Here is a 23,575-nt window from a genome sequence, read left to right as displayed (position 1 = left end):
TCTTGCTAGTTGTTTGGCCTAGGGTGTCCAGCACTGTAGCCTGCTGGTCGTTGAGTGGTGCTAGGTCTTAGCGTTGAGAATGACATCTCTGGGAGAGCTTTCGCCATTTGATATTATGTGGAGCTGGGAGGTCTCTGGTGGACCAATATCCTGAACTCAGCTCTTCCATCTCAGAGGCACAGGCCTGACACCTGGCCGGATCACCATGACCCTGTCAGCCCCACGGTTTGTTACTGTTCTCTGAAATCAATCCTCCACATTGTTTCCTTAAAGAGTAAAAGCTTGTGGAAAGTATAGTCCAGGCTCTTCAAGGAACACGCAACTGGGGATACCAAGGAGAAAGCAGAACGCAGATGCTGTAGTTTTCCAAGTGCTGTCTGTCCTCCCCATGTGGTAGATTTTTCTAATCTTTATTTTTAACATGGACATTCTTACTTCTGGTCAATGTGCCCTTTCCTTAATAATTAAAGCAGATGTACAATGTATGTTTGATAGGACTCAAACATGTTGTTTTATTTAGCAAAAAATTCAAGTTAACTCATGTATAAGCCAGAATGACTTCCCCATACCTCAATATGTGAAAATTGCTTCCATCAATCCTAATTCACTGACTCTTTCTCCAATAAATGTCATTAAATCTGATATGTGATCTACTATGAAACTATTTCTACTCCTCATTATGTTAATTAACTGAAATCTCTGAACTTTGGCAGTTCAGTTCTTTGTCGACATGAATGATTTCTTTGCTGCTTTAAAATCAGGCTTGGTAAGACACACAGACACAGAAATGACTGTCATTAAGGAAGTTCTCTTCCTCACTTGTGCCAGCCATGGTTGTTGTGTGGTAAGCAAGAAACACTGTAAAATAAAAAGAGAAGCAAGGGATCTTCAGGGACTGAGCATCAGGTGGGCACTTGACTTCCCTCCTCAGAGGATGAAAGACTAGGTCTTGCATTGAAGGCTGGGGGAAGGAAAACTCAGCAGTGGGAAAGGAAAAGCACACTCAGGCTCCTGCTGAGCTGACCTGTTAAAACAGATGCTTGCTGTCTTCTCTGACCAGGAGACCAACAGCAGCCAGTGTCCCGAGGCTCCTCCCTGCATACCACTCTCCCAAGTTAGCTAATGTAGCACCAGGTATTTAGTTTCTGAGCTGCATGGGTTTAGAATTAGTTTTGGCAATATTCTTTACATTTAATGTTGGAATTTTTATGTTAAACAATATTTATTCCCAGTTGTTTCAAAAGAATTTTACATTAAAAAAAAACAAAAACAAAAATAGCTCTTAATAAATTATTTGAGGCAATTACCCTGGTTCCTGCCACTGAGGTCATGCCTTCTGTCATACACTCTTTGCTGGACAAAGCCGTTGGAGATTTAGTGTTTACCGTCTGTCCTATTTCCTTTCTAGGCCTTTAACTGTGCTCAGTTTGCTCATCCCTCTAGGGATCATGAGAACAATATTACCTGAGGTCTTGCATGATGACTTGGACATTAATACGTTTATACTGTAGATCAGTTTTTTAGCTATAAAACTCATGGCTCACAGTTTCTTTCCATGAGTGTCTTTAAATATGTTACTCTATTTTCTTCTGACATAAAATATTGCCCTCAGAAATGGTGATGAGACCCTATTTTTTTTCCTTTATACAGTATATTATTTGCTCTTCTTTTCCTAGATGCCCAAGGATTTCTTTACTAGCTCAAGTCCTGCCATTGGTTCTGAGTCACTGCTCAGTGTGCCCTGTCAACACACAGTTTGAACATATTTCCTTATTTCCAGGGAATTTTTCTGAATTATAACTTTTAATATTTGCTTTGTGTCTTGGCTTTGGTTTCCTTTTTCAGGCACCCCCTCCAATTATTCATCTTCAGTGCTTATCTTCAAATTTTGACATTTTTTCTCGAATCTTTATAATCTCTTGTTTAATTTCTTTTTTTTTTAGCATTTTCCTCTTTTCACCTTCCATCTCTCATAAGACATTGTCACTTTGCTTTTGCTTTATAATTCATTCATAAATGATTTTCATTTTTTTTCTCATTCTTTTCTGAGGTCTGTCCTTTCATTTCTGAGTTGTTCTAATTCTAACTTATGATGTCATTTAATGTCTTGTATCATTTTCTTAAGGCCTTTTTCTTCATTTTTGGAAAAAGTACATTACAATTCGTGAAGTACATCAAGAAGAAATGCTTTCATTTTCTTTGTGGTGTTATTCTGAAAGTATGCCCCTTTACCCACTGTGGTACTGTTGCCTGGAATTCAACACCAATATTTTTCTGTAACTAAACTTTATATGAAATTTCTTTTCTCAAATTTGTAGAAAGCAGTATGATTTAAATAGCTTTTCTCTCCTGTTGTTGTTATGAAATGCTAACAAATATGGCACCTTGCTTCTGGAGTTTTCTCAGCTCTGTTCTTCCACCCTTCTTTCCTGGGGGGTCTGTCTGCTCTCTCATTTCCACCACTGCAGCTGCCCTTCTCTATACCAGTTTTGCTCTTCAATATAGCGAGCAGCTTTAGAGCTTATGAGAGAACAACTGCCAACATCTTCCCCAAAGCTATAGCTATTCCCTTTAATTGGTTACATATTTTCAGATTCAGCTTTGAAGTTATTTTCAATTACATACATACTTTAAAATTATTTAATTTCTGAGTTATTTTAACTTAATTTTAATACACATTTTATTCTTATAACTATTTTTTTTTAACTTTATTCTCATAAATTTTTTTAAATTTATTTATTTATTTATTTTTGGCTGTGTTGGGTCTTCGTTTCTGTGCGAGGGCTTTCTCCAGTTGCAGCAAGTGGGGGCCACTCTTCATTGCGGTGCTTGGGCCTCTCACTGTCGCGGCCTCTCCCGTTGCGGAGCACAGGCTCCAGAGGCGCAGGCTCAGCAGCTGTGGCTCACGGGCTTAGTTGCTCCACGGCATGTGAGATCCTCCCAGACCAGGGATCGAACTCGTGTTCCCTGCATTGGCAGGCAGACTCTCAACCACTGTGTCACCAGGGAAGCCCTATTCTTATAACTATTAATTTTTAGTTTCTTATTTATTTTAGTCATGGATTTTTAAATAATTTTTGTTATTTATATTTGAGTCATTTGATTTTAAGAGTTGTTAATTTTAGTTTTATTTAACAAAAAATTATAATAGATTAATTTATTTAGCAAACACAATCTTCTCTGTGCCAGGTGTTTGGAAAATATTCATAAGATTAGGATCCCAGTCCAAAGAAGCTTACAGTTTTAGACAACCTCAAACACATTACAATGTTATGTGTTGTTAAAATGTATACAAATGAAATTCTATGGAGATGACTAACTCTTCCTACAGTAGCTAGTGAAGATTTTTTGAAAGTGGTAACACTGTACTCTCCTAAAAAAGAAGAAAGGGAATGACATTTGATACATGTGCAGAGTCCGAAGGTTATCATTTTATTTATTTCAGGTTTATCTATTTTGAGGGATTTGTTATGGCAATTTATTTTTAGTTTTTAAGTGGTTGCTCTTTATTTCTAGTTCTTTAGAGTCCTGGTCATGTAGGTTCAAAATCATGTCTAATTGGGCCTACAACTTTATCAGCAAATGGCTATTGCTATTAACAGGCACAGACACCAGACTCTCCCTGGTGCCTCGTGTATGACATGGGGCTCCCAAGTATAGTCTTAAATATTCACCCATGCTACATATAAAAGCACTATTTTGGAAATGACCTCTAACAAGAAATAACTCTTAAGTTTTTTGACTTTTTTTTAAAACAATTTAAGTGCATGTAAGAAAATATGTCAGCCACATTATACCGTGAATTTGATTACTGAGCATCTTGAAAACATACACCTAAACTAAGAATTATGTGACTCAAAAGACAGAAATGTTGGTCTCCTGCAAATGAATGGGCTCATGTGCCAGGGTTTCAGAAATGCACCCCAAGCTCTCTGTGCCTAAGGGACTCTGCCACTCACTGCCTGTGTACTGTCAGTGCTCAAGGGAGCCAGAGTCATGGCTGCGTCTGAAGCACCTCCCCGTGGCATCTCTCTCCACCAAAGACAAGAGCTACATCAGACAAGGCCTCTTCAAGACCTGAGCCCCATGGCCCTGTCGTAGAATCTTCCAAGGAAAGGCTATATTAGTTCATGGGTGACAGTGTGTCATGTGGTGGATGAGCACGGGGCCTGGGTGACTGTGTTCCATGGAAAACGTGAGCATATTCTGCACAGAGCTCACTGGGAAAACCCTTGGTCTAAGTCACTCATAGACTAATGACAAATTACACCATCAAGTTATGGGCCTGTCCTACACTTGCTTTCCAAATGGTGGGCAGAAAGGCCTTGATTGCCCCAAGGGTAGGCAGACCCAGAGACAAGAATATCAAATTCTTGGCTTTTCTGTGGAGAAAGAGAATGTTAGGAGATACAAACAGGGGATTGGCAGCCAAGGCATCAGGTACTGTCTGTGACGGGTGAGGGTCCCACCCAGGCAGAGTCCTGGCACAGACTGCCTTCCTACATGTAGCCCAGTGACCGTGGCATCAGGGTCTTTCCCTGGGTGTTAAGGAAAGCAGGGGGTAGGACAGATGGGCAGGCCCAGCTTTACAGGCATGTGGTACAGTCATTTTTATCTTTGAACCTGTGACTTGTAATAGAGCATGTGCATGAGGACAGAGAGGAAATGCCCCAGGTGGGCATGTGCATCTGAGCAGGCACAACAGGCCATGGGAAATGTGCAGCCTAGCCCTTGGCTTGATCTAATTAGGTTTTTGGGCTCCTGTGCAGGGATGGTTTTTGACGTCAGTGTTTGGGACTTGCCCTGACCCCAGAAGGACTCTTGCAGCTGTTCCTTTCCCTGATTCTCTCTGGTAAACCAGCTAGCCTGCAGTCTAGCTTTTATCTCTAATGAATCTACCAGTCTCCTCTTAATTGCTTTTTACCACAAGCTCCATTATTTTTGAGGGAACTCTTCAGTTTGAACTCTCCCACATTCTGTTGCAAATAAAGTCAGCTCCTTTGGGAAGACCTTCAGATCTCTTTGTTATATGACCTGCTTCTCCCTGGGCAAAATTTCTGAACTCTAGAGCAGAAGATAGGGATAGGCACACTTCCCTGTCACCTGCTTTAGGAGCTGGAGGGGGTGGTAGCCTCAGGTCGTCTTGGCTTACCAATCCTAGCATGGACACCTTGCTTTTCAGACAGGGGCGAGGACAGTTGTGGTTCCAGTATTTTCCATGCACCACACCCAAGGTAGAGCCTTTGTCCATAGGGACAAAACCTTTGTCAATAAGAACTGGACAGAAGAAAGAGCCCCAATCTCTTGGCCACTCTTGCCTCCACAATGAATACCTGGGGAGAGAATGAGAACACGTCAGCACCCTGCCTCTCCCAAGAGGATGTTATAACCCTCAGACTGGGAGCTGGAGGGAGAGGGAGCCTGTTGTCCATGGCCATCTGTTGTCATGTTGAGCTGGGATGGAGTAAGGAAGAAGTAGGTAGTGATTCAAGTTCCAAAGACTTTTGCTATTCTCGCTAAGTTTTTGTAGGTTTTCTTGAATAAATTCTTCTTCATTTGTCATATGCCCATAGGACCATTTCTGGAGACTTTTTGTTTTTAATTAATTAATTAATTTATATTTTGGCTGCGTTGGGTCTTCATTTCTGTGCGCGGGCCTTCTCTAGTTGCAGCGAGCAGGGGACACTCTTTGTTGCAGTGCACGGGCTTCTTATTGTGGTGGCTTCTCTTGTTGTGGAGCACCGGCTCTAGGCATGCAGGATTCAGTAGTTGTGGCACACGAGCTCTGTAGTTGTGGCGCATGGGCTTAGTTGTCCCACAGCATGTGGTTTCTTCCCAGACTGGGGCTCGAACCCGTGTCCCCTGCATTGGCAGGCGGATTCTCAACCACTGCACTACCAGGGAAGCCCTGGCAGGCGTATTCTTAACCAACGTGCCACCAGGGAAGTCCCGAGACTTATTTTGGAAAAATAATCTTTACCAGTTTCACCGGGGAGTCAGAAGTGGCACTTCCAGCCGGTAGTTTTGAGATCATTTGCTATTCAGTAAAGCTAACAGATACAGGTTAATAAGTGGAGATATTTTTAAATCTTTGGCATTTACAGTCCGAAATCTTTGTTCATTTCTGCTTTCTCTTATTTCTTCTGGTTCTTATTTGGGGAGGTTTGTTTCCTTTTGTGGTTGGTTATGTTTGACCCCATGCTGGTCAACTAATTATAGGGATTTCCTTATACCAAAAATGAAGGTACCATCCTCTAGAGTAGTTCGGCATTTGTATGGGTCACAGACCACCTCAGACTACATTCACAGCTTGATGTGACCCCTGGCTGGTCAAACTATAAGTGCAAATTTGCCCCTACCCTTGTCTTCCCTTTTCGTCTGGTTACCAGGCTTGAGGGTGAACAGTGTATCTTATCCTATTAGGCTCTTTGGGGTCCCAGTGTAATGTGGGGTGTATTTCCTCTAAGGTTCTTGAGATGGTTAATTTTACAGGTCAACTTGCCTAAGTCACAGTGACCAGATATTTGGCCAAACATTATTCTGGACATTTAAGTCAGTGGACTCTGAGGAAAGGAAATTGTCTTCCATGATGCCGGTGGACCTCATCCAATCAGCTGAAGGTCTGACTAGAACAAAAGACAAACTGTCCTGGAGCAAGAAAGTATTTTGCCAGCAGACTGCCTTCAAACTTCAACTGCAACATCGTCTCCTCCTAGGTCTCCAGCCTGACAGCCTTTGGACTTTGTATTAAAATGTACCTGTGGGATTTTAACTTATGGAGGTGACCAAGTGATGACACAGAGGGCAGTGCCATTGAGAGAAGACTTTCATGACTTACACTTCCCAAGAGGAGGGGGCCCTCTACCCGACACAGGGCCACATGATGAAGCATCAGTCTGGTCAGGAGACAGAAGCAGGAGTGAGAGGAAAGCATGGCCCAGAGCCTTTATTGTGGTTTCTGTGGAAAAAGCGAGACAGGCAGGAAAACAGTTTAGGATTAGAGAGTGTGAATAATGTTAGCGGGCTCTAGGCTATATGGGTGGTCTCCAGTTTTCTGCAGTGATTTAGGGCAGGGGAAATACTGGCTTGGAGTGTAAGAGTTAGATAAAGAAAGCTGTTGCGGGTATGGACTTGGGATTGGTTGTTTGCACATAAAATGTATGTTCACAGTTGATTATTATTTCTCCCAGGCCAGCAAGGCCTCCCAACATGTCAAACCATCATGAAATACAAAACATTTAAAATATGATTAATATGCCCTCAGACTGCTACATCAGTTCTTCCTGAGTCGGCCCACCCTGCAAATTTTGGATTTTTAGTCTCTATAATGAGCCAATTCCTTAAAACCGTCTTTCTCTATAGATAGATAGATAGATAAACATGCAGCTGGTTCTCCGGAAAGCCCTGACTAATACAGCTTCCTTCCTGTTGCCTTGGCAGATGTCTGCTGAGGCCCAGTTTTGACCTATATATTAGAATACGCTTGTAGCAAAAATAACTTTGGGTCTCAGATATTCTGATTGTAGGCTTTCCTCCAGAATTTGGTCTGACAGATCTCCACTCTCTTTCTACCTCTTCATGAAGATTTTTTTTTAATAAATTGATTCAAACTTAATTTCTTTCCTTCTTTTTTTTTTTTTTTTTTTTAGCGGAAGACTCAATCCAAATAATCTAGACCACCTGTGGCAGTTGTCTCCCAATTGTCCCTCCAGGGGCCCCCTCACCCCTCCTGCTGATCTTGGGGTGATCTTTGTCCCTCCAGGCAAACTCTCATACCCTCCTTGTCTGTGGGGTGGGGTGGGAAGTGGGAAGGTGTGGACAGGCTCCTACTCCCTCTGGCGGCAGTTGCGGTCAGCCAGTGGGGAGCCTTAGCTGAAGATTTGAGGAAGGAAACAAAGTGGTCAGGGCATTTATTTCCATGAAACCTCCCCGTGTGAGGTTTCCTAGGCTCGCTATGTCCCTCAACTGCAGGTCTCCCATTCTCTCAAGGCAGCCTCTCCGTGGTTTTCCCACCCAAACTATTAGAGCCTAGAACTGGCGAAATCTCTGTTTCTGCTGCTTGGGCCAGGCACCTGAACTGGGCCTTCTCTTTTCCATGTACCCCAACCATACTTTGGTAGTTAGTTCTTTTGTAAATAAACACTTTACAAATTATCCTCCCTTAGTGTGCCAGCTCCGAGGTCCATACTTTGTAATGTCCATACAAGGTAATGGTTGCATTTCTCTCTCATCTGTGTTTATCCTATTATTCACTCAATCTAGTGTGCTCTTTTATTCAACTACTATATTATTCCTATGTAATATTTTGACTTTGTTCTTTTCTGTGGTTTCTTTGTCTTGGGTCTTATTGCTAATAATATTTTCCTATATCTATAAGGATATTAATTAGCTTATTAAAATTTTTTGATCTGTCTTTTCCAACAACTTTATTTCAAATACAGTAAGTCCCCTATACATATGAATGAGTTCCGTTCTGAGAGCACATTAGTAAGTCCAATTTGTTCTTTAAGTCCAACAAAGTTAGCCTAGGTACCCAACTAACACAATCGGCTCTATGGTACTATACTGTAATAAGTTTATAATACTTTTCACACAAATAATACTAAAAAACAAACACAAAGAATAAAGAAAACATTTTTAATCTCACAATACAGTACCTTGAAAAGTACAGCAGTACAGTACAACAGCTGGCATACAGGGCCTGGCATCGAGTGAACCGGCAAGAAGAGTTACTGATTGGAAGAGGGAGAAGAGGTGGGAGATGGTAGAGCTGAAGGATCGTTGGCAATAGGAGACGGAGGGCAAGCTGCAATTTCACTCATGCCTGACGTTGATGGCACAGGTTCTGGTTCCTTGCTGGATTCAATTCTATCTACCCTCTTAAAAAAATGATCCAGTCATGTCTGGGTAGTAGCTTTTTTTTTTTCTCATCACACATGACACGGTACCACTGGATTGCATTCTGAATGGCTGCTGCAACCTTTGTGTACCGTTCTATGTGCGGGTCCTGTGCCACAAAAACTAACAGTGCCTCCTCAAATGAAGAAAATCCCCTTGCCATTTCCTGCGTTGTGAATCTGTTCGGTTCTTCAGTTGCTTCTTCTTCCTCTTGTCTCTCTTCGTTCTTTCTCTGGTAAAGTAAAGTGCACAAAAGCACAACCACTTGTAGAAGATGCACTCAAGTGACAACATAACGCCAGACACATGAACTAACTTACATGATTGGACATGTGAACGCACGTTTGCATCTTTGAAAGTTTGCAACTTGAAGTTTCATATGTAGGGGGCTTACTGTAATCTGTAACATGCAGTCTGTTGTATTTCTCCTGTGACAGTCACACTCAGTGTGTAGTTATGTGGGCATGTGTGCTTTTGTTCACCATGGTTAGCAGACACTCTGTCGCTCTGTTTGGTACAGTGCACCAGAGAAGGGTAAGGTCCTGACGAGTTCAAGGAGAAGGGGGAGTGCCCCCAGAGCAGAAGTCCCCAGGCACCAAAGGGCCACTGTTAATCTTTACTCCGTACTGACCCCCCCAGGCAGCTCCTGTAGTCGGGGCTTCAACTTTAAAGCCTTAGAAGAAATCACAGTGGAAGGATCAAGTCTCCCTAGTAACAATCCCCCTGCCCTTGGGGCTGTGTAGAAGTAGGGGGATGGAGGACAAGTGCTCGAAGGTGGCTGGTGGGACCTACATACCAGTTGACACGGCCACCCTGAAACACACTGGCACCAGAGAAGGAGAGGCAGCATTTATCTTGAGGATGCGGGGTGGGAAGGGGCAAGAGCAGAACATGTAAAGGGCCTCTTCAAGCCCATTCTCTCACTGCCTTCCCTTCTTCCCCCAGCTACAGGCCACTCCAGTGTCTCCAGGTTTTCTCATTGATTTTGGTTTCTGAAATCTACATCTTTTCTTGTCACCTCCCAAGCTCATCCAGGGTTGATTATGAGGTGGGAAGCTCCCGATGGCAGGTCTGGTGAAACCCCCTGCAGGGGCCACTCCCGGCCTGTCCCCCAGCCCCAGACCTATCGGCCCTGCAGATCTGCTCTGCACTCTGCCCTCCATCTTGTTATCTGGGATCTTTCATCGCCACTGACCAAAGGGAATTCTGGGCCACATTTGGGACAGGTCAGTCCTGAAAGAGGGATCCAGGCAGGGCCTGAAGAGTCTGTGAGGGGCCTGCACTAGAGAGGAGAACAGAGGTCTCAGAGCACTCTCAAGACGGCCGAGCCGGAATTCCTGTTCCACTAGTGACTACTCACGGACCTCAGACAGGTTACTTACCCAGGCTAGGCCTTGTGTCCAGATCTGTAAAAAGAGACCAAAGCTGGATAATGATGCTGAGCACTGAAGCTGATTCCAGGTAATAGGGAAGCGGGCTGGGGTTGGAGCTGTGACTTGTCAGGTCTCCAGAGTGTCTGGGAAATGTATTTGTGTCCACTGAGTTGGGGGCCCAGGGAGCTTCACGGAGAAGCAAGCAGTCACATCCCTCCATGCTCCACACAGAAACGTGCTGCTGACGGACAGAGCAGAAGTCACCATATGAGAGAAATCCAGCACAGCCAGCACGAGGCCACTGTGGGTTGAAGGAAAGCGACAGTTCCAGGGACCACGGGTGGCCGAGGCTGCAGGTCTGAACTGACCAACCGCTTGCTCGCATCTCAGGCCCAGCAGCCCTGCTGGGGAGCCCATAACTGAGCCCACTGTCAAGGTAGGGCTTTCTCACTTCCAGACACTGCTGAACAGGGAAGGAAATCTCTGCGTGAGTGGAAGCAAGATTCTGGTGACCATGTGCATGTGACTTCACCTGTTCTCACTTGCTGGTGAGGTGACAGGGCTATCTGGGTGACAACAGGTTTGGAAGGAATTTTCACAGAACACCTGATGGCACTTTGGACTCAGTGGACCTGCAATGATTCAGGGCTGCTCCCTGACCATCAGGGGTCCAGACTGGGGGCTGTGGTTGCAGGACTCTTCTGAGAGATCTGCTAACTAGTTAAGATTCTGTGACCCAGACATGTTTGCCGGGGGCAGCTCAGGACACGGCTTATGGGCTCAGTGCTGGGCCAGCAAGTCCTAGGCCAGCCCAACCTCAACCACTGCAGGACGTGGCAAGTCCACGGTGGGGGGAGTAGGGTGCCCTGGAGACTGGCAGAAGACAGGGCTGTGGGTAGAGGGGGAACAGGCTTGGAGCTGAGCCTTGGAACAGAGCTCTGAGGATGGCTGACCTGAGCCTCCTGGCCGGGGCCCTTTGCTGTCTACTTCAAATCAAGCCTTTCCAGCAGAGCCTCAGTGGCCTGTGGGCCTGGAAGAGCCTTCTCCATCCTCAGCTCAGGGCAAATCATCCATGGCTAGGACGACGATTATGTTGGCCACCACTGCCCTGCAGGCCCTAGGGCATGCCACTTCCTCCATGAAGTGATGCTTTGGCCCTGAGCCATGCCAGCTCTTCTGGAAGACCCACCGAGGAGGGTTCAGCTCCAGATGGCCAGCCAGCGGCTGGGTGCCCGTCCTTCCCCACCCCCATCCAGGGAGGAGCTCAAAGCACAGTTGGGTTAAGGGTGCGAGATGGCTCTGATGAGTCAGAAACAGGAGCAGGAAGTTTCTTCCATTATTTTTATTTTATCAGGCCTGGAGCAGACTTCAGATGGCCAGGAGGGCTCAGAGCTGAACACATTCAAGTAGAACCCGTTGGCACTAATGCAGACAGGCTTCCAGAGAGAGGCCCAGGAGGGCCCCATGCATCTGTCACGGCCACTGTGTCCAGAGGAAACTCAGCAGCAGGAGGAAGGTCTGTGAAGTCACAAGGGTCAGGAAGCTGCTGGGCTTGTGGACGCTGCCCAGAGAAGTGAAGCTGGGCTCAGAAGGAGGTCTGCTCTCAGGAGGACGGGAAGAAGGACCAGCATTGGGTGAGGCAGCCTGCTTCTTGGAGATCCACTGGGCGAAGTAGGAGACCTTGGTAAAGACGCTGGGGCTTATGGGCTCCTGGCAGGGCCGACTCCAGCTGGACAGCCCAATCAGAAGCCAGGTATTATTCAGCTGGCAGACGAGGGGACCCCCAGAATCTCCCTGAGGAAAGAGAGGGCATGAGTCATGGGGACCAAGATGGAGAAGGACATGCACTGCTCAGACAGTGTGAAGACACCAGAGTGGAGTTGAGGAGCCCTTGTGGCAAGGTGGGGATGTGAGTGAGTTATTCTCATCAGAATCACCTGGGCAATTTGAAAGGTCCAGACACAGGGTCCCACTGCAGACCTCCTGGATCAAAATCTCAAGGGTGGGGTCTTGGAGCCCATTTCACGTCTACAAGAATACACAGGGGGACCCCAGGATCTGGATGCCAGGCCTCTGCCCTTCCAGCCCCATGTGGGAGAAGGCGCCCCCCAGTGTCCTCCAGAACGGCCATGGCAGGCCTGGAGGCCTCTAGCTAAATCCTCTGCCTAGTACTGCATCCTACCTGGGACTTCATTTTTGACTCATTAAGGACTCCAGTTTTTCCTCAATTTCTTGATTAAGCGTCTTTAGAAAATGCCAAGCTGTTGGATGTGCTCAGAGGAAAAGAGGTGATGCCTGTGCCCAGGCTGGTGGGGTGGCTGGAATTGCAGGGGATCCCAAGGGGCTCCCAGAAGAATGTGAGGAACTTTGAACGTGGGATGCCAAGGCAGGAAGGCACCTGCCACCATGGGGCAGAACGCTTCCATCCCACAGGGCAAATGTGGGGACCAAGGAAACACAGCACCCCTCCAGCCTTCTGTTGAATGAGCATGCCTGAGCACGCCCTGCGTGTGGGAGACGATGAGGTGACATGCAACACAACACGGACAATGCATCCCACACATCTGCAGACTCCAGATGTGGAACAGGGGTGCCCAGAGGAGGGCCTTCAGAAAGCTTCTCTGACAAAAAGACTGGAGGGGTGAGCAAGGCCTGACTCTGGAAGATGCAGGCAGAAGTGGCCAGCACGCTTGGCATAGCTGAGGCCAAGGACTAGCAAGGCCAGCTCCCAGCTCTCATCAGCCAGGGGCCGGGGGTGAAGGGAGCACTTAAGGACACTCAGCAGGGAAGTGATGTGACCTGAATCGAATTCTAAAAGGATGGCAGGGTGGTTCTGGGGCTGGGTGGAACACAGCCAGTGGGAGGACATGAAATGCTGCAGGGAGACCTGTCAGGACACGATTGTGGCAGCAAGGGTAACAAAGACAGGCAAGAAACAGTAAGGCACAGGGTTTGCCCTATATGACTCTTCCTCTCCATCTAAGGAAAGAATGGAGCAAGACAAGAAAACAGGATGAGTGCTGAGGGGTGGGTCCTTGGTGTGCTGGTGTCAGAAGAAGGAGGAAGAGAGCAGGAAACACAGGAGGGGCTGCCCTCCGAGTCTGATGAAAGATGCTGGAGGGTGCGCTGCTGAGTGGAGGGGGGGAGGATGTCCACCAGCAGCCCCGGTGAGACCGAGGCCTTTGGTCATCTTGATAAGAGCCGTCTGGAGGAATGGCAGGTGCAGAAGTCTGATGCAGTGAGCTCAGGCAAGAAGGAGAAGTGAGGAAGCAAGAGGGCAAGTGCAGACACCCTGGGGCCAGCCCTGCTGGGAAGGCAGGCAGAGAATGAGGGCAGTGGGCAGAGGTGGGAAGGGTCATGTGGTGTGTTTTCAGATGTCAGCATGTTTCTGGGAGACAGAAAGTGCTAGAAAGAAGGTGCAGGAGAGGGAGAGGAGGCTGTGTGAGGAAGCTTGTGGGGCCACAGCCCCAGAGGAGGACATGGCCCCTCCAAGGTTGATTGTGATCATGCTCTCTTTCCTTGGGCTGTCCACTTCCCTTTCTGGGCCTCAGCTTCCTCCCCCTGTAAAACAGAAGCACTGCCCAGAGTGGGAGAAGACATTGACAGTGCACGCACGCAACATTGGACTCACAGCCCACAGTTCAATTTGAAATAAGGGCAAAAAAACGTGGATAGACACAACAGAAAAGGCAATACCCATATGAAAAAGTGCTTGCCTTCATTATTCACCAGAGAAATGCAAACGGAAAATGCATGCAATGGTTAAAATGAAAACGGTAGACAGTGTGAAGTCCTGGCAGCCACGTGGAGCAGCCGTTGCTGGTGGGAGTGCAGATGGGTCCGAGCAGGTTGGAAGGCTGCTCTCCAGTGTCTAGGAGAGGTGAGCATGTGCACATTTTATGGTGCAGTAATTCTACTCCCAGGGCTACACCCAGCCAAACTGCAAACCCATGTGCACTAAAACACACGCACAAGGATGTTCACAGCAATGCCATTCACAATGGTCTCAAGCAGGAACTACCCAAATGCCGCCAACACTAGAATGGACAAAGAAAATTACAGTATATCCACACGACAATAAGCAGGTAATGCTGTACAACAATATGACACACAACCAAAACTCCACACAAGATGGACAGACCTCACAGACGTGACTGAAAGGGACCAGCCGAGGGTGTGTCGAGTGAGATTCCGTTTAAGTCCTGACGTGAACCCACAGGGCACTAGCAGCCAGGTTAAGGTTACTCTGCGGTGACAGGAAGGAGGTGTAAGACCGTTTGGGTGCCTGTTACATAAATGTGTCAATGTCTAAAAAAACACATCCAACAATACACTTGTAAAGTATGCCCTTTTCTATGTATGCTGTCCTTCAACAAAGCTCCTAAAAGTTATCAAGAAACTGGATGGGATAGACCAGCACCCTTTGGGGGCTTCTGTGCTTCAGCTCTGATGCTTCAGGATGGGGTGGGCCCAGGAAGAGGAAGTCAGGGGCTGGGGTAGGGTTCAGAGAAGACACAGAGGAGAGGTGACAGATGCCGCAGGAGAGGAGAGGCAGCCCACGTCACTTACTCGGCAGATGGACTTTCCTGTCATGAGGTCCCCGGCACACAGCATGTCATCACGTATAGAATAGGTATCATTGTTGGGATCTGGCCCCTGGAAATACGATGTACAAACCTGGCTGTCGATGACACCAACCTCTCCCTCCTGCAGTGTGTAGGGAGCAGATAGGACCCCTGTGTGTGGGGGGGAGAGGGGTTCAGATGTGGGGTGTACCCTGGGAGAGAAACCAGCTCCCTCCCTAACCTTCCTGCTAATAGAGATGCCATCAGTTCTAGCTGCCAGGACTGGGGAAGCCGTCAGAGATGTGCAAAGGTGAGGCGGAAAGACATCCAGGGCAGATGAGAGAGCAAATGTGAGGGGCCTGTGGTGGGGAGGACGAGGAGGGAGCTCATCGTGGCTGCAGTGGGGTGGGAGTGGCGGGGGAAAAAGATGAGGCAACATCATAGCAGAGTCCAGAGCAAGCAGGGCCTCCTCACCAGGATGTGGAGCTTGGATTTCATTCTGAGCACACTGGGAAACCACTGAAGGGTTATATTTAAAAAACAACGAATCTGGCTGCTATGTGGAGACAGAAGCGGAGGCACAGTGGGTGGACGCTGGAAGTCCTGGCTTGGCCAAAGTATGGCAGTGATGTCCTTAACAATGCCCAGTAGGGTTAGGTGGCGTGACAAACAAGGCATGGCCTTGCCTCTTGAGCAGCACCTGGTCTGGGGGCACTGCCCACATGGGTTCTATTTCTAGATCTTGCTCACAGATGGAAGGCATCTTCCCATGGCAGCACGGTGTTATGGTGACAGCTCGCTCCTATGGAGCGCTTGCTGTGTGTGCCTCACGTGTCGCTGGGCTGGCCCAGGCTCAGCAACTGCGGTCAGGGGAGGGCACGGAGGAGGAAGGACAGCTGCCAGCTGAGACTCCCTTTGGTGTCATCTGCTTCTGGTCCTGGTAGCTGCTGCAGCCTGCGGCTCCCCTTCATGCCCCAACTCCTGCCCTCCCACCTGTCTTGGAGAATCCTCCTTGCCCTGTCAGTGGTTCTTAACAAGTGACAGTCCATCCCAGGAGAGTGTCTTTGGAAATTTTGGAGAGTTGGCTGTCCTCATGACGAGGCGTTGTGACTGATATCTGTGGCCAGGAGCAGGGATGCTGGCACTGGCCTGCATAGCAAAGAAAGTCCTGCCCCAAAGGCCTCCACTGAGATACTCTGCCAAATCATGAGCTACAAATCATGCCAAATTGACATTCTCCTTTTTTTTTCACTCAATGTTATTATTTTTCTAAATCAAAAGCATTCACCCTAGAGCAAAAATCTTTGCCCAACATTTCTCCTCTCTCGGTCTAAAAATATGCAAGCCCAGCAAGCTGGCAGAAAGGACAACTTCCATTTGAGTTAAGGGGTGAGGGAAGTGAGGTTCACAGATGTAAAGGTTCTTAAGACATAAATGCCCCAACTCCACCTCCCAGGCCAGAGAGCAGGCCTACCTTCAGTTCCTTACTTCTGCCCCAAGTAACTTCTACAGCAGTGGAAGCTCAAGAGGTGTCCCGAAGGGGCCTGGCCCAAACAGGGCCTGGGAGTCAGGGTGGAATCCTGAATGGCTGAGTCAAAGAGCTCAGGTGCCTGATTCCAAAAGTTAGAGATGTTCAGACTGTTTTGAACCATGGACCGAAGGAAACTTGAACTGATAGCAGACATGCTATCAGGTCTGGAAGGGGTCCACAATGGTCACTGCTCTCCCCCCTCCTCCTCAGCCCTTGCTCTCCTCGCCTGCCCTGCCCCCACTCACGTTCCTCGCTGACCATCCCCCAGCCAGTTATCCAACAGGAGGTATGAGGGGGCAACTGTGTGTTAGGTCCTGGAAGGCAGACGGGGCGGATGTAGTCGGAAAAGTCCACGGGCCGATACAGCTGCAACAGGGTGATGTCACTCCCCATGTAGTAGCGCTTGTTAAAGTCAGTGTTGACGATGACTCGGTACACTGATGCCTGTCGACTGTGGGAGGTAGGAGTTTTTAGCCGATAGTACCCTAGCAGGACTTTGTAGGCAGATGGATCATGGGACCTGTTGTGGGGAAGCTGCGTTATCACCCATGTCCTCTGGGTGCTGGGCCAGCATCCTCGCCCTGGCTGCCTACCTCCCACCCCCTCCTCCTGGTGAGACCCCACCGTTATTCAAAACCATTCTCTCTCCTCCCTTCCTAATACTGAGGTAGGTTTGATTGCTGTCCATAGCCTCAGCACATTTGTCCTTTGAAAGTTTCTGATGGCTTTCCCAGCACGCACCAGAATCAAAGGAGCAGAGAATCTTCGTGCTGGAAAGAAACGTTGGGGGTACATCAAACTGTACCCCTTCAGTTTAGATGAGCAGAGACTTGGCTCATTCCCAGCTCTGACCAGAACCCTTGGAAGTTCTCAGGGCCTGGGGTGATTCTCAAAGACCCTACTTCCCAGCCCAGAATGATGCATCCCACTCCTGCCCAGTCCTCACACGCTGATTTCTCTAAAAGCTGGTCCTCCTCTGTTGACAGGCACTCAACAAGCCTTTGTGGAGCAAATAGAGGAGTGCATGGAACTAAACTTCTGGCTACTGGAATATGAGCAACTTTCCACCCACATGTCCTGCTTGGGCTGTCTCCCTACCCAGACTCCTCCCACAAGGCCCCTCCAGCTCCAAGCCCCTCCTCTGATGGGACCCATAGAGCTTCCTCTAATAGTGGCTCAGGGTCTACCCTCTTGCACATTCTGGCCTCCCATCCTGCATCACAGTAGTTGGGCTTGTGTCTCACTTTCCTGGTAGGATAAGAAACTTCAAGGTGGGTCCTACATCTCCATGTCCCCCACAGTGGGCCTCACATGGGGCCTGGCACCCGTGGGTGCTGAATGAATGAATAGAACCCAAGTGGGATCTCAAAGCCAGCTGATGCCAGCAGCTCTATCCTCCTGACTTGGAGGGTGACACTCTCCCCACCCACTCTGGGCACAGAGCAAGCCCAGAATGCACCTGAGGGGCAGCCCACTCTCTTGACTGCTGTGTCCCATCTCCCTGGACAGAGGCCATCTGCTTTATGCCTCACTCTGGCCTGTTGGGACGGTGGTGACCACAGCTCCTCTTTGGCACATGCTTCAACAGAAGTGACAAGAAGAGCTGGGTCCCAGGATGCCTCCAGAGAGAAACATGTCAGACTGTGCAAGTGGTCAGGACCCAGGGAAGCCTCCAGCCGTTGTTCTGGAGATGACCTGTGGATAGCCTGGCTTGAAGGGGGCAAAAGGCTTGTCCACACCAGGGCCTGATGGATGCCCCCAGCCCTGGGAAGTGGGGGCCCTGGGACTATGGTTCTAACACAAAGCCTGAAGCATGTGGCCAGAGACACTACACACCCACCGCCATTTGCACAAGAGGAAAGTAAGGCTGAGATCTTGTGGACTCTCTAGAGCTGGGCAAGATGTAGAAACCAGAGTCCACCTTGAGTGGGAACAAGATCTAATTCCTTAAGTTTAGGGAAGGTAACGAGTAGACTGAAAGCACTTTCAGTGGAACTAAAGTCTGTTTTCCAGTATTTATTGATCATCACAGTTTGAGTTAATTTCCATTTAGCTGTTTAAAAGTAAAGTACACACAGCTGAGATAAGCACAACATCTTGGCAGGTCTTACCAAAGTGTGAGGAGGCATCCCTGGAGGGAGAGATGAGGTAAATAGCCCCTGTCCTGGGATATGTGACTCAGACAGTCAGGAGACTGGAGTCCAGTGGGGAGCAAGGATGGCCTTCCAGGGAGAGGGAACTGCTGAGTCAAAGGCAGGGGCAACAGCACACACAGAGACACCTGGTGGCAGCAAAACCTGAAAAAAGCCTGGGAAAAAAAAGCCTGGGACAACCTTCATCCCCTTCTGTTCTGCTCATTTGTGCTCCCTCCGCATCCCACCCAGCAGCGGGCTGTGGGGAAGACGTACAGTTGGAAACAGTGGGCAGCTGAGGCCACCCAGTAGGCACTGATGAGGGCGGCTCCACAGATGTGCTGACCATTGTAGAGCAGGCTGACCTGCCATGGCCACCGCTTCTCAGGTGCGTCCCGGCCACCAAAGATCTTCCCAGTTACGGCAGGCCGCCCACACACTGTGGAGACAGTCCCAGCCATGAGGCACCTGTGTTATGGATGCCAACCTCGGTGCCTCTAAATGTCAGCATCCATAGGACCCAGGACCACCACAGCCCATCCTCCCACTTCATAGCTGGGAAATCCACGGCCCAGGGTGAAATGACATGGCCCACATGACAAAGGGCCACCTGGCTTCGCTGTTGATGGCAGCGCTAAGGAAGCAGCCTGCGGGTCTGGAGGGGGCGGGAAGGGAGGCAGCTGCAGAGGGTCTCAGCACACCAGCCGGGGGCAGAGGTCCGGGCCGGGAGGTGGTGCTGCTCCAGACCCTTTCCCAGACCTAGTTCACGTAACTAGCACCCCGCTGTCTGAAGTCCCAGAAACTGAGGCCTTCCAGAGCGATGCCACTGAGATGAAGTGGTTACATCCTTCTCACCCAGCCCGGTATTCTAGAGAGACTGAGGCCAAATGGAACATACTCTGCTTGACAATTCCCCTCTGAAAGCAGTACTCCCTCATTTCCCAAATGAAGAGGGTGCGGGGGCCGACAGCGACCGGCCAGGTCAGGACTCGAGTCCTTGGACTGAGGACGCTTGAGATCTAGCGGGAAGAGCCGGCGGGGAAGATGGCCCTCCCTACACCCACCTCCCATGCCCCCCAGGGACCCAGGGACTCCTGAAACCGCTGGGCAGGTAGAGGTCCTACCTGTCTACCGTGGGGGCGGTGGGGGGGGCAGTAGGGGGAGGGGAGGGACATATGAGGGGAAAGCGACCTTGACCCTCTTGCCCGCCTGCCCACTCACCCTCTTCGGCGCGCAGTGGTGGTCCAGGTGCGGCTGGCTGTGGCGGTCCCGCTGTGGTGGTCCCAGCCACCTCAGTGTGCAGCAGGAGTGAGTGTAGGTACAGCAGGATGACAGCCAGGGTGCAGGCTCCCCTCCAGCCTGGACCTGAGCCCCCAGCCCCTTTGATCTCCATGTAGTCAATCCTGCATCTGCGACCTGACTGAGCCGACAGCGGCTCGCGCGGGCCCTGGGGGGTGCTGAGAAACCGCCTCCTTTTGTGGGCCACACCCCTGACCCGGACCTGACCACCTGCCGCTCGCGCACACACACGCGCGTGCAATTGGAGAAGCAGCGTGCCACGTGTGTCCGGAGCTCTCGCAGCCATGGTCCGTAGAAGGCAGTAATCGCTGGGAGCCCCCAGGCTGATGCAGGAAGCAGAGGGCACATAGGATCCCTGCGTCCAGGGACCCCAGTTTGCGGGGGGACATCAGGGCAGCTAGGGCACTATGCCAAGGAGTAAACACTAATGCTCAGAGGTCAGGTGCTTGTATAAGTGTCACCAAATGTGTCCAACTTGCTTTCAAGATCCAGTGCACTTTGCACTCATCTGTTCCTCTGCCCCCACTCCCCATGTGATCAGGTCAGGGCCACCAAGGGTAACATCCCTTTCTCAGACTCACTTGGTACTGTACAGCATGACATAATCATGGGGTGGATACTCACAGGTCTTTCCCACACTCAGCAGGAGGGAATTATACAAGAGGATGGGTCATTAGGGGGTCCAGCCACTGACCTCTAATGACTCATGTCCTTCCTTCTCAAATGCTAAATCATTCACTATGCCTCAAGGTCCCCAAGAGTCTCATCCCGTTAAACTTAAAATTCAAAGTCTCATCTGTTGGAAGAGGTCATCAAGAGGAGATAATTGCAGGTTGACCCTGGAGCCGGACCTGGGCAATTGGGGGCTCCTCACCCCTCCCCCACCCTTGGAATGTAGGTTTTGCCCACATTGCTGCTCCAAGGATGCAGCCCTGAGAGAGGAAGGTGTTGGTGAGACCACCTGGACAGTTTACCTGACTGAACCCAGTTAAGACCTCTGTGTAAACATTAAGAATCTGGGGAGCAGGTGCAGACATCTACTTGTCTTGGGGCCACCAAGTTCTTTAAAGCTTAAAATTTTTCTTATAAATTCACTTGAAATAATAGAGACTTACTGTAAAAATTATGAAGAAAATAATAATTGTGGACACTTATCATGTCCCTTTTTACGGAAAGTAGCACATGTTTGCACTGGAAGAGTTCTATCAGGTTACTTCCTGCTAGTAGAAATCTGAGGGTCCAACTTTCATTTTGTACTTTCTCTGTCCCTTTCAGTACAAGATGGCAGTGTTTCTACTGACATAAACTTCTCAAGAACCTTGTGGTCCTTGTTGTGGATTTCACTAGGTTTCACTCCATTAGACAAAGCCACATCCACAGACTGTTGAGATAATTCCTTTTCTAACTTGGCCTCCTGTTGAGATGTTATGTATATATCACCACAATAAAAAGCTGGAAAAAAGGTAATATGACTGTCTCAAATATATCTAGAGACATAGAGGAAAAGATTGGAAAATTTGAAGACAAGTTGGAGGAAGTGAACAGAACAGGGAGGGAGGCGGGGAAGCATGATGACTGGACTCAAAGGTGGCACCAAGTGTGGGGGAGTAGAGGCGTTGCAGATGCTAAGAGTGACAAGGGGCAGGAAGCAGGACACACCAGGCAGGTGGGTCTGAGGACAAAGGCAACCTCCCACTGGGGCTGCGAGAAAACTCTTTTCAGGGAACATTGGGAGATGAAAGGGATTTTGGCGAAGCTGGGGTCCAGGGGATTTGCTGCTCACCATCTAGGCTGCATCTGATGGTGTTCAGAGGAAGGAAGGGCATGACTGGCACCAGGACAGATGCCTTCCATGCGTCCCACATGTGATCTTCACAACTATCAGCATCCCCAGTTTGCAGGTGAGGAAACTGAATCCAAGGATAACCAAGCCTTATACAGGGAATGCAGGGCCAGCACTCAAGCCCAGGTCTGCTGCTGGCTTGCCCTTCTGTGTCCTGCTCCTGTTCAATCAGAGCTCTAACCATTAAACTTCCTGGCCTAACCCCAATCTGTTTCCAAGGAAGTGCAGAAGATAGATTGTGTTCAACCTGTGGCTGTAACCAGGCTGCTGCCACCTTGAGTTGGGTAGGTTTGGAGAGGAGGAGGGTGCTATGAGCAGTGGCAGGGTGCTGGGAAGGCTGCGGGCACCTGGAAAGGAGCAAGCACCCTGAGGCTTCACAGCCACCTGGGGGGATAGACTGTCCAGAACCCCTTTGCAGATGAAGAACCAATATCACTGAGAGGCAAAGTGACCTGCAGGCAGGGTCAGTGCCAGCACCAGTCCCAGCTAGCAGGCACTAGAATCCATGACAGTAACCACTGCCCCACACAACCTGTCTCTACAGGCTTGCAGAGTGCTGGGACAGGACAGCACCCCTTCCTTTTCTAAAACTTTCAGTATAGTTGATTTACAATGTTATATTAGTTTCAGGTGTAACACATAGTGATTTGATATTTTTATAATTATACTCCATTTAAAGTTATAAAATATTGGTTGTATTTCCTGTGTTCTACAACACATCTCTGCTTTTTATTTATTTTATACCTAGTAGTTTGCACTTCTTAAGCCGTTTTCCCTACCTTGCCCCTCCCCCCAGCCCTCTCCTCAGTGGTAACCACTAGTTTGTTATCTGTATCTATGACCCTGTTTCTGTTTTGTTATATTCATTAGTTTCATTTTTTTAGATTCCACATATAACTGAAAACATGCAATATTTGTCTTTGACTTACTTCAAAAGCATAATAATTTCAAAAGCATAATACCCTCCAGGTCAATCATATTGTTTTACGTGTGGCCAAGTAATATTCCATTGTGCATATATTATATACCACATCTTCTTTATCCATTCATCTGTCAGTGTACACTTAGGTTGCTTCCATATTTTGGTTAGTGTAAGTACTGCTGTATTGGGGGTACTTACATTGGGGTGCATGTGTCTTTTCAAATTAGTATTTTCATTTTCTTCAGATATATACCTATGAGTGGAATTGCTAAGACCATAATGGTAGTTATATTTTTAATTATTTTAGGAACCTCCATACTGTTTTCCACTGTGGATGTACCAATTTACATTCCCACCAACCGTGAACTAAGATTCCCTTTTCTCCACATCCTCACCGGTATTTGCTACTTGTAGACTTTTTCATGTAGCCATTCTGACAGGTGTGAGATGATATGTCATTGTAGTTTTGATTTGCATTTCTCTAATAATTAGTGATGTTGAGCCTCTTTTCATGTGCCTTTTGGCCATTGTTTGGTTTTTGCTATTGAGTTGTATGAGCTGTTTATATATTTTGGATATTAACCGCTTATCAGACATATCATTTGCAAGTATCTTCTCCCATTCTGTAGGTTGCCTTTTGGTTGTTTTTTTTTTTTTTTTTTTTTTTTGAGGGTTTCCATAGTTGTGCAAAAGCTTTTAAGTTTAATTAGGTCCCACTTGTTTATTCTGGCTTTTGTTTCCCTTGCCTGAGGAGACAGATCCAAAAATATATTACTGAGACATGTCAAAGAGTGAATGTTTTCTTCTAGGAGTTTTATGGTGTCATTTTACACTTAGGTCTTTAACCCATTTTGAGTTTATTTGTATATATGGTGTAAGAAAGTGTTCAAATTTCATTCTTTTACATGTAGCTGTCCAGTTTTCCCAGCACCACTTATTGAAGAGACTGTCTTTTCTCCATTGTATATCCTTGCCTCCTTTGTTGTAGATTAATTGACATAGGTGCGTGGGT

The 23,575-nt window shown here is 48.1% G+C and overlaps 1 protein-coding gene across 1 annotated transcript; it reads right to left on the bottom strand.

Moving 5' to 3' along the window:
- Window positions 1-11,744: 11,744 nt before the first annotated feature.
- On the bottom strand, window positions 11,745-20,084 carry LOC132368415 (serine protease 40-like). The gene is made up of 5 exons (XM_059927089.1): window positions 19,721-20,084; window positions 18,776-18,938; window positions 16,613-16,887; window positions 14,841-15,007; window positions 11,745-12,065 (listed from the first exon to the last, which is right to left on the bottom strand). Exons 1-5 carry the CDS (start codon window positions 20,082-20,084, stop codon window positions 11,745-11,747), a joined length of 1,290 nt encoding a protein of 429 aa, XP_059783072.1.
- Between the last annotated feature and the right edge of the window lie 3,491 nt (window positions 20,085-23,575).

Source organism: Balaenoptera ricei, chromosome 7 (assembly GCF_028023285.1).
Source record: "Balaenoptera ricei isolate mBalRic1 chromosome 7, mBalRic1.hap2, whole genome shotgun sequence".
Classification (NCBI taxonomy): domain Eukaryota; kingdom Metazoa; phylum Chordata; class Mammalia; order Artiodactyla; family Balaenopteridae; genus Balaenoptera; species Balaenoptera ricei.
Note: the sequence above shows the minus strand (reverse complement) of the source record. Positions and strands in the feature narration are given on the sequence as shown.

Coding starts and splice junctions, on each gene's coding strand:
- LOC132368415 (XM_059927089.1), bottom strand. CDS start 20,084: ATGGCTGCGAGAGCTCCGGACACACGTGGCACGCTGCTTCTCCAATTG. Junction 18,939..19,720: donor ACCACTGCGCGCCGAAGAGG/GTGAGTGGGCAG, acceptor CTGTCTCCACAG/TGTGTGGGCGGCCTGCCGTA. Junction 16,888..18,775: donor GCTGCCCACTGTTTCCAACT/GTACGTCTTCCC, acceptor TCCCCACAACAG/GTCCCATGATCCATCTGCCT.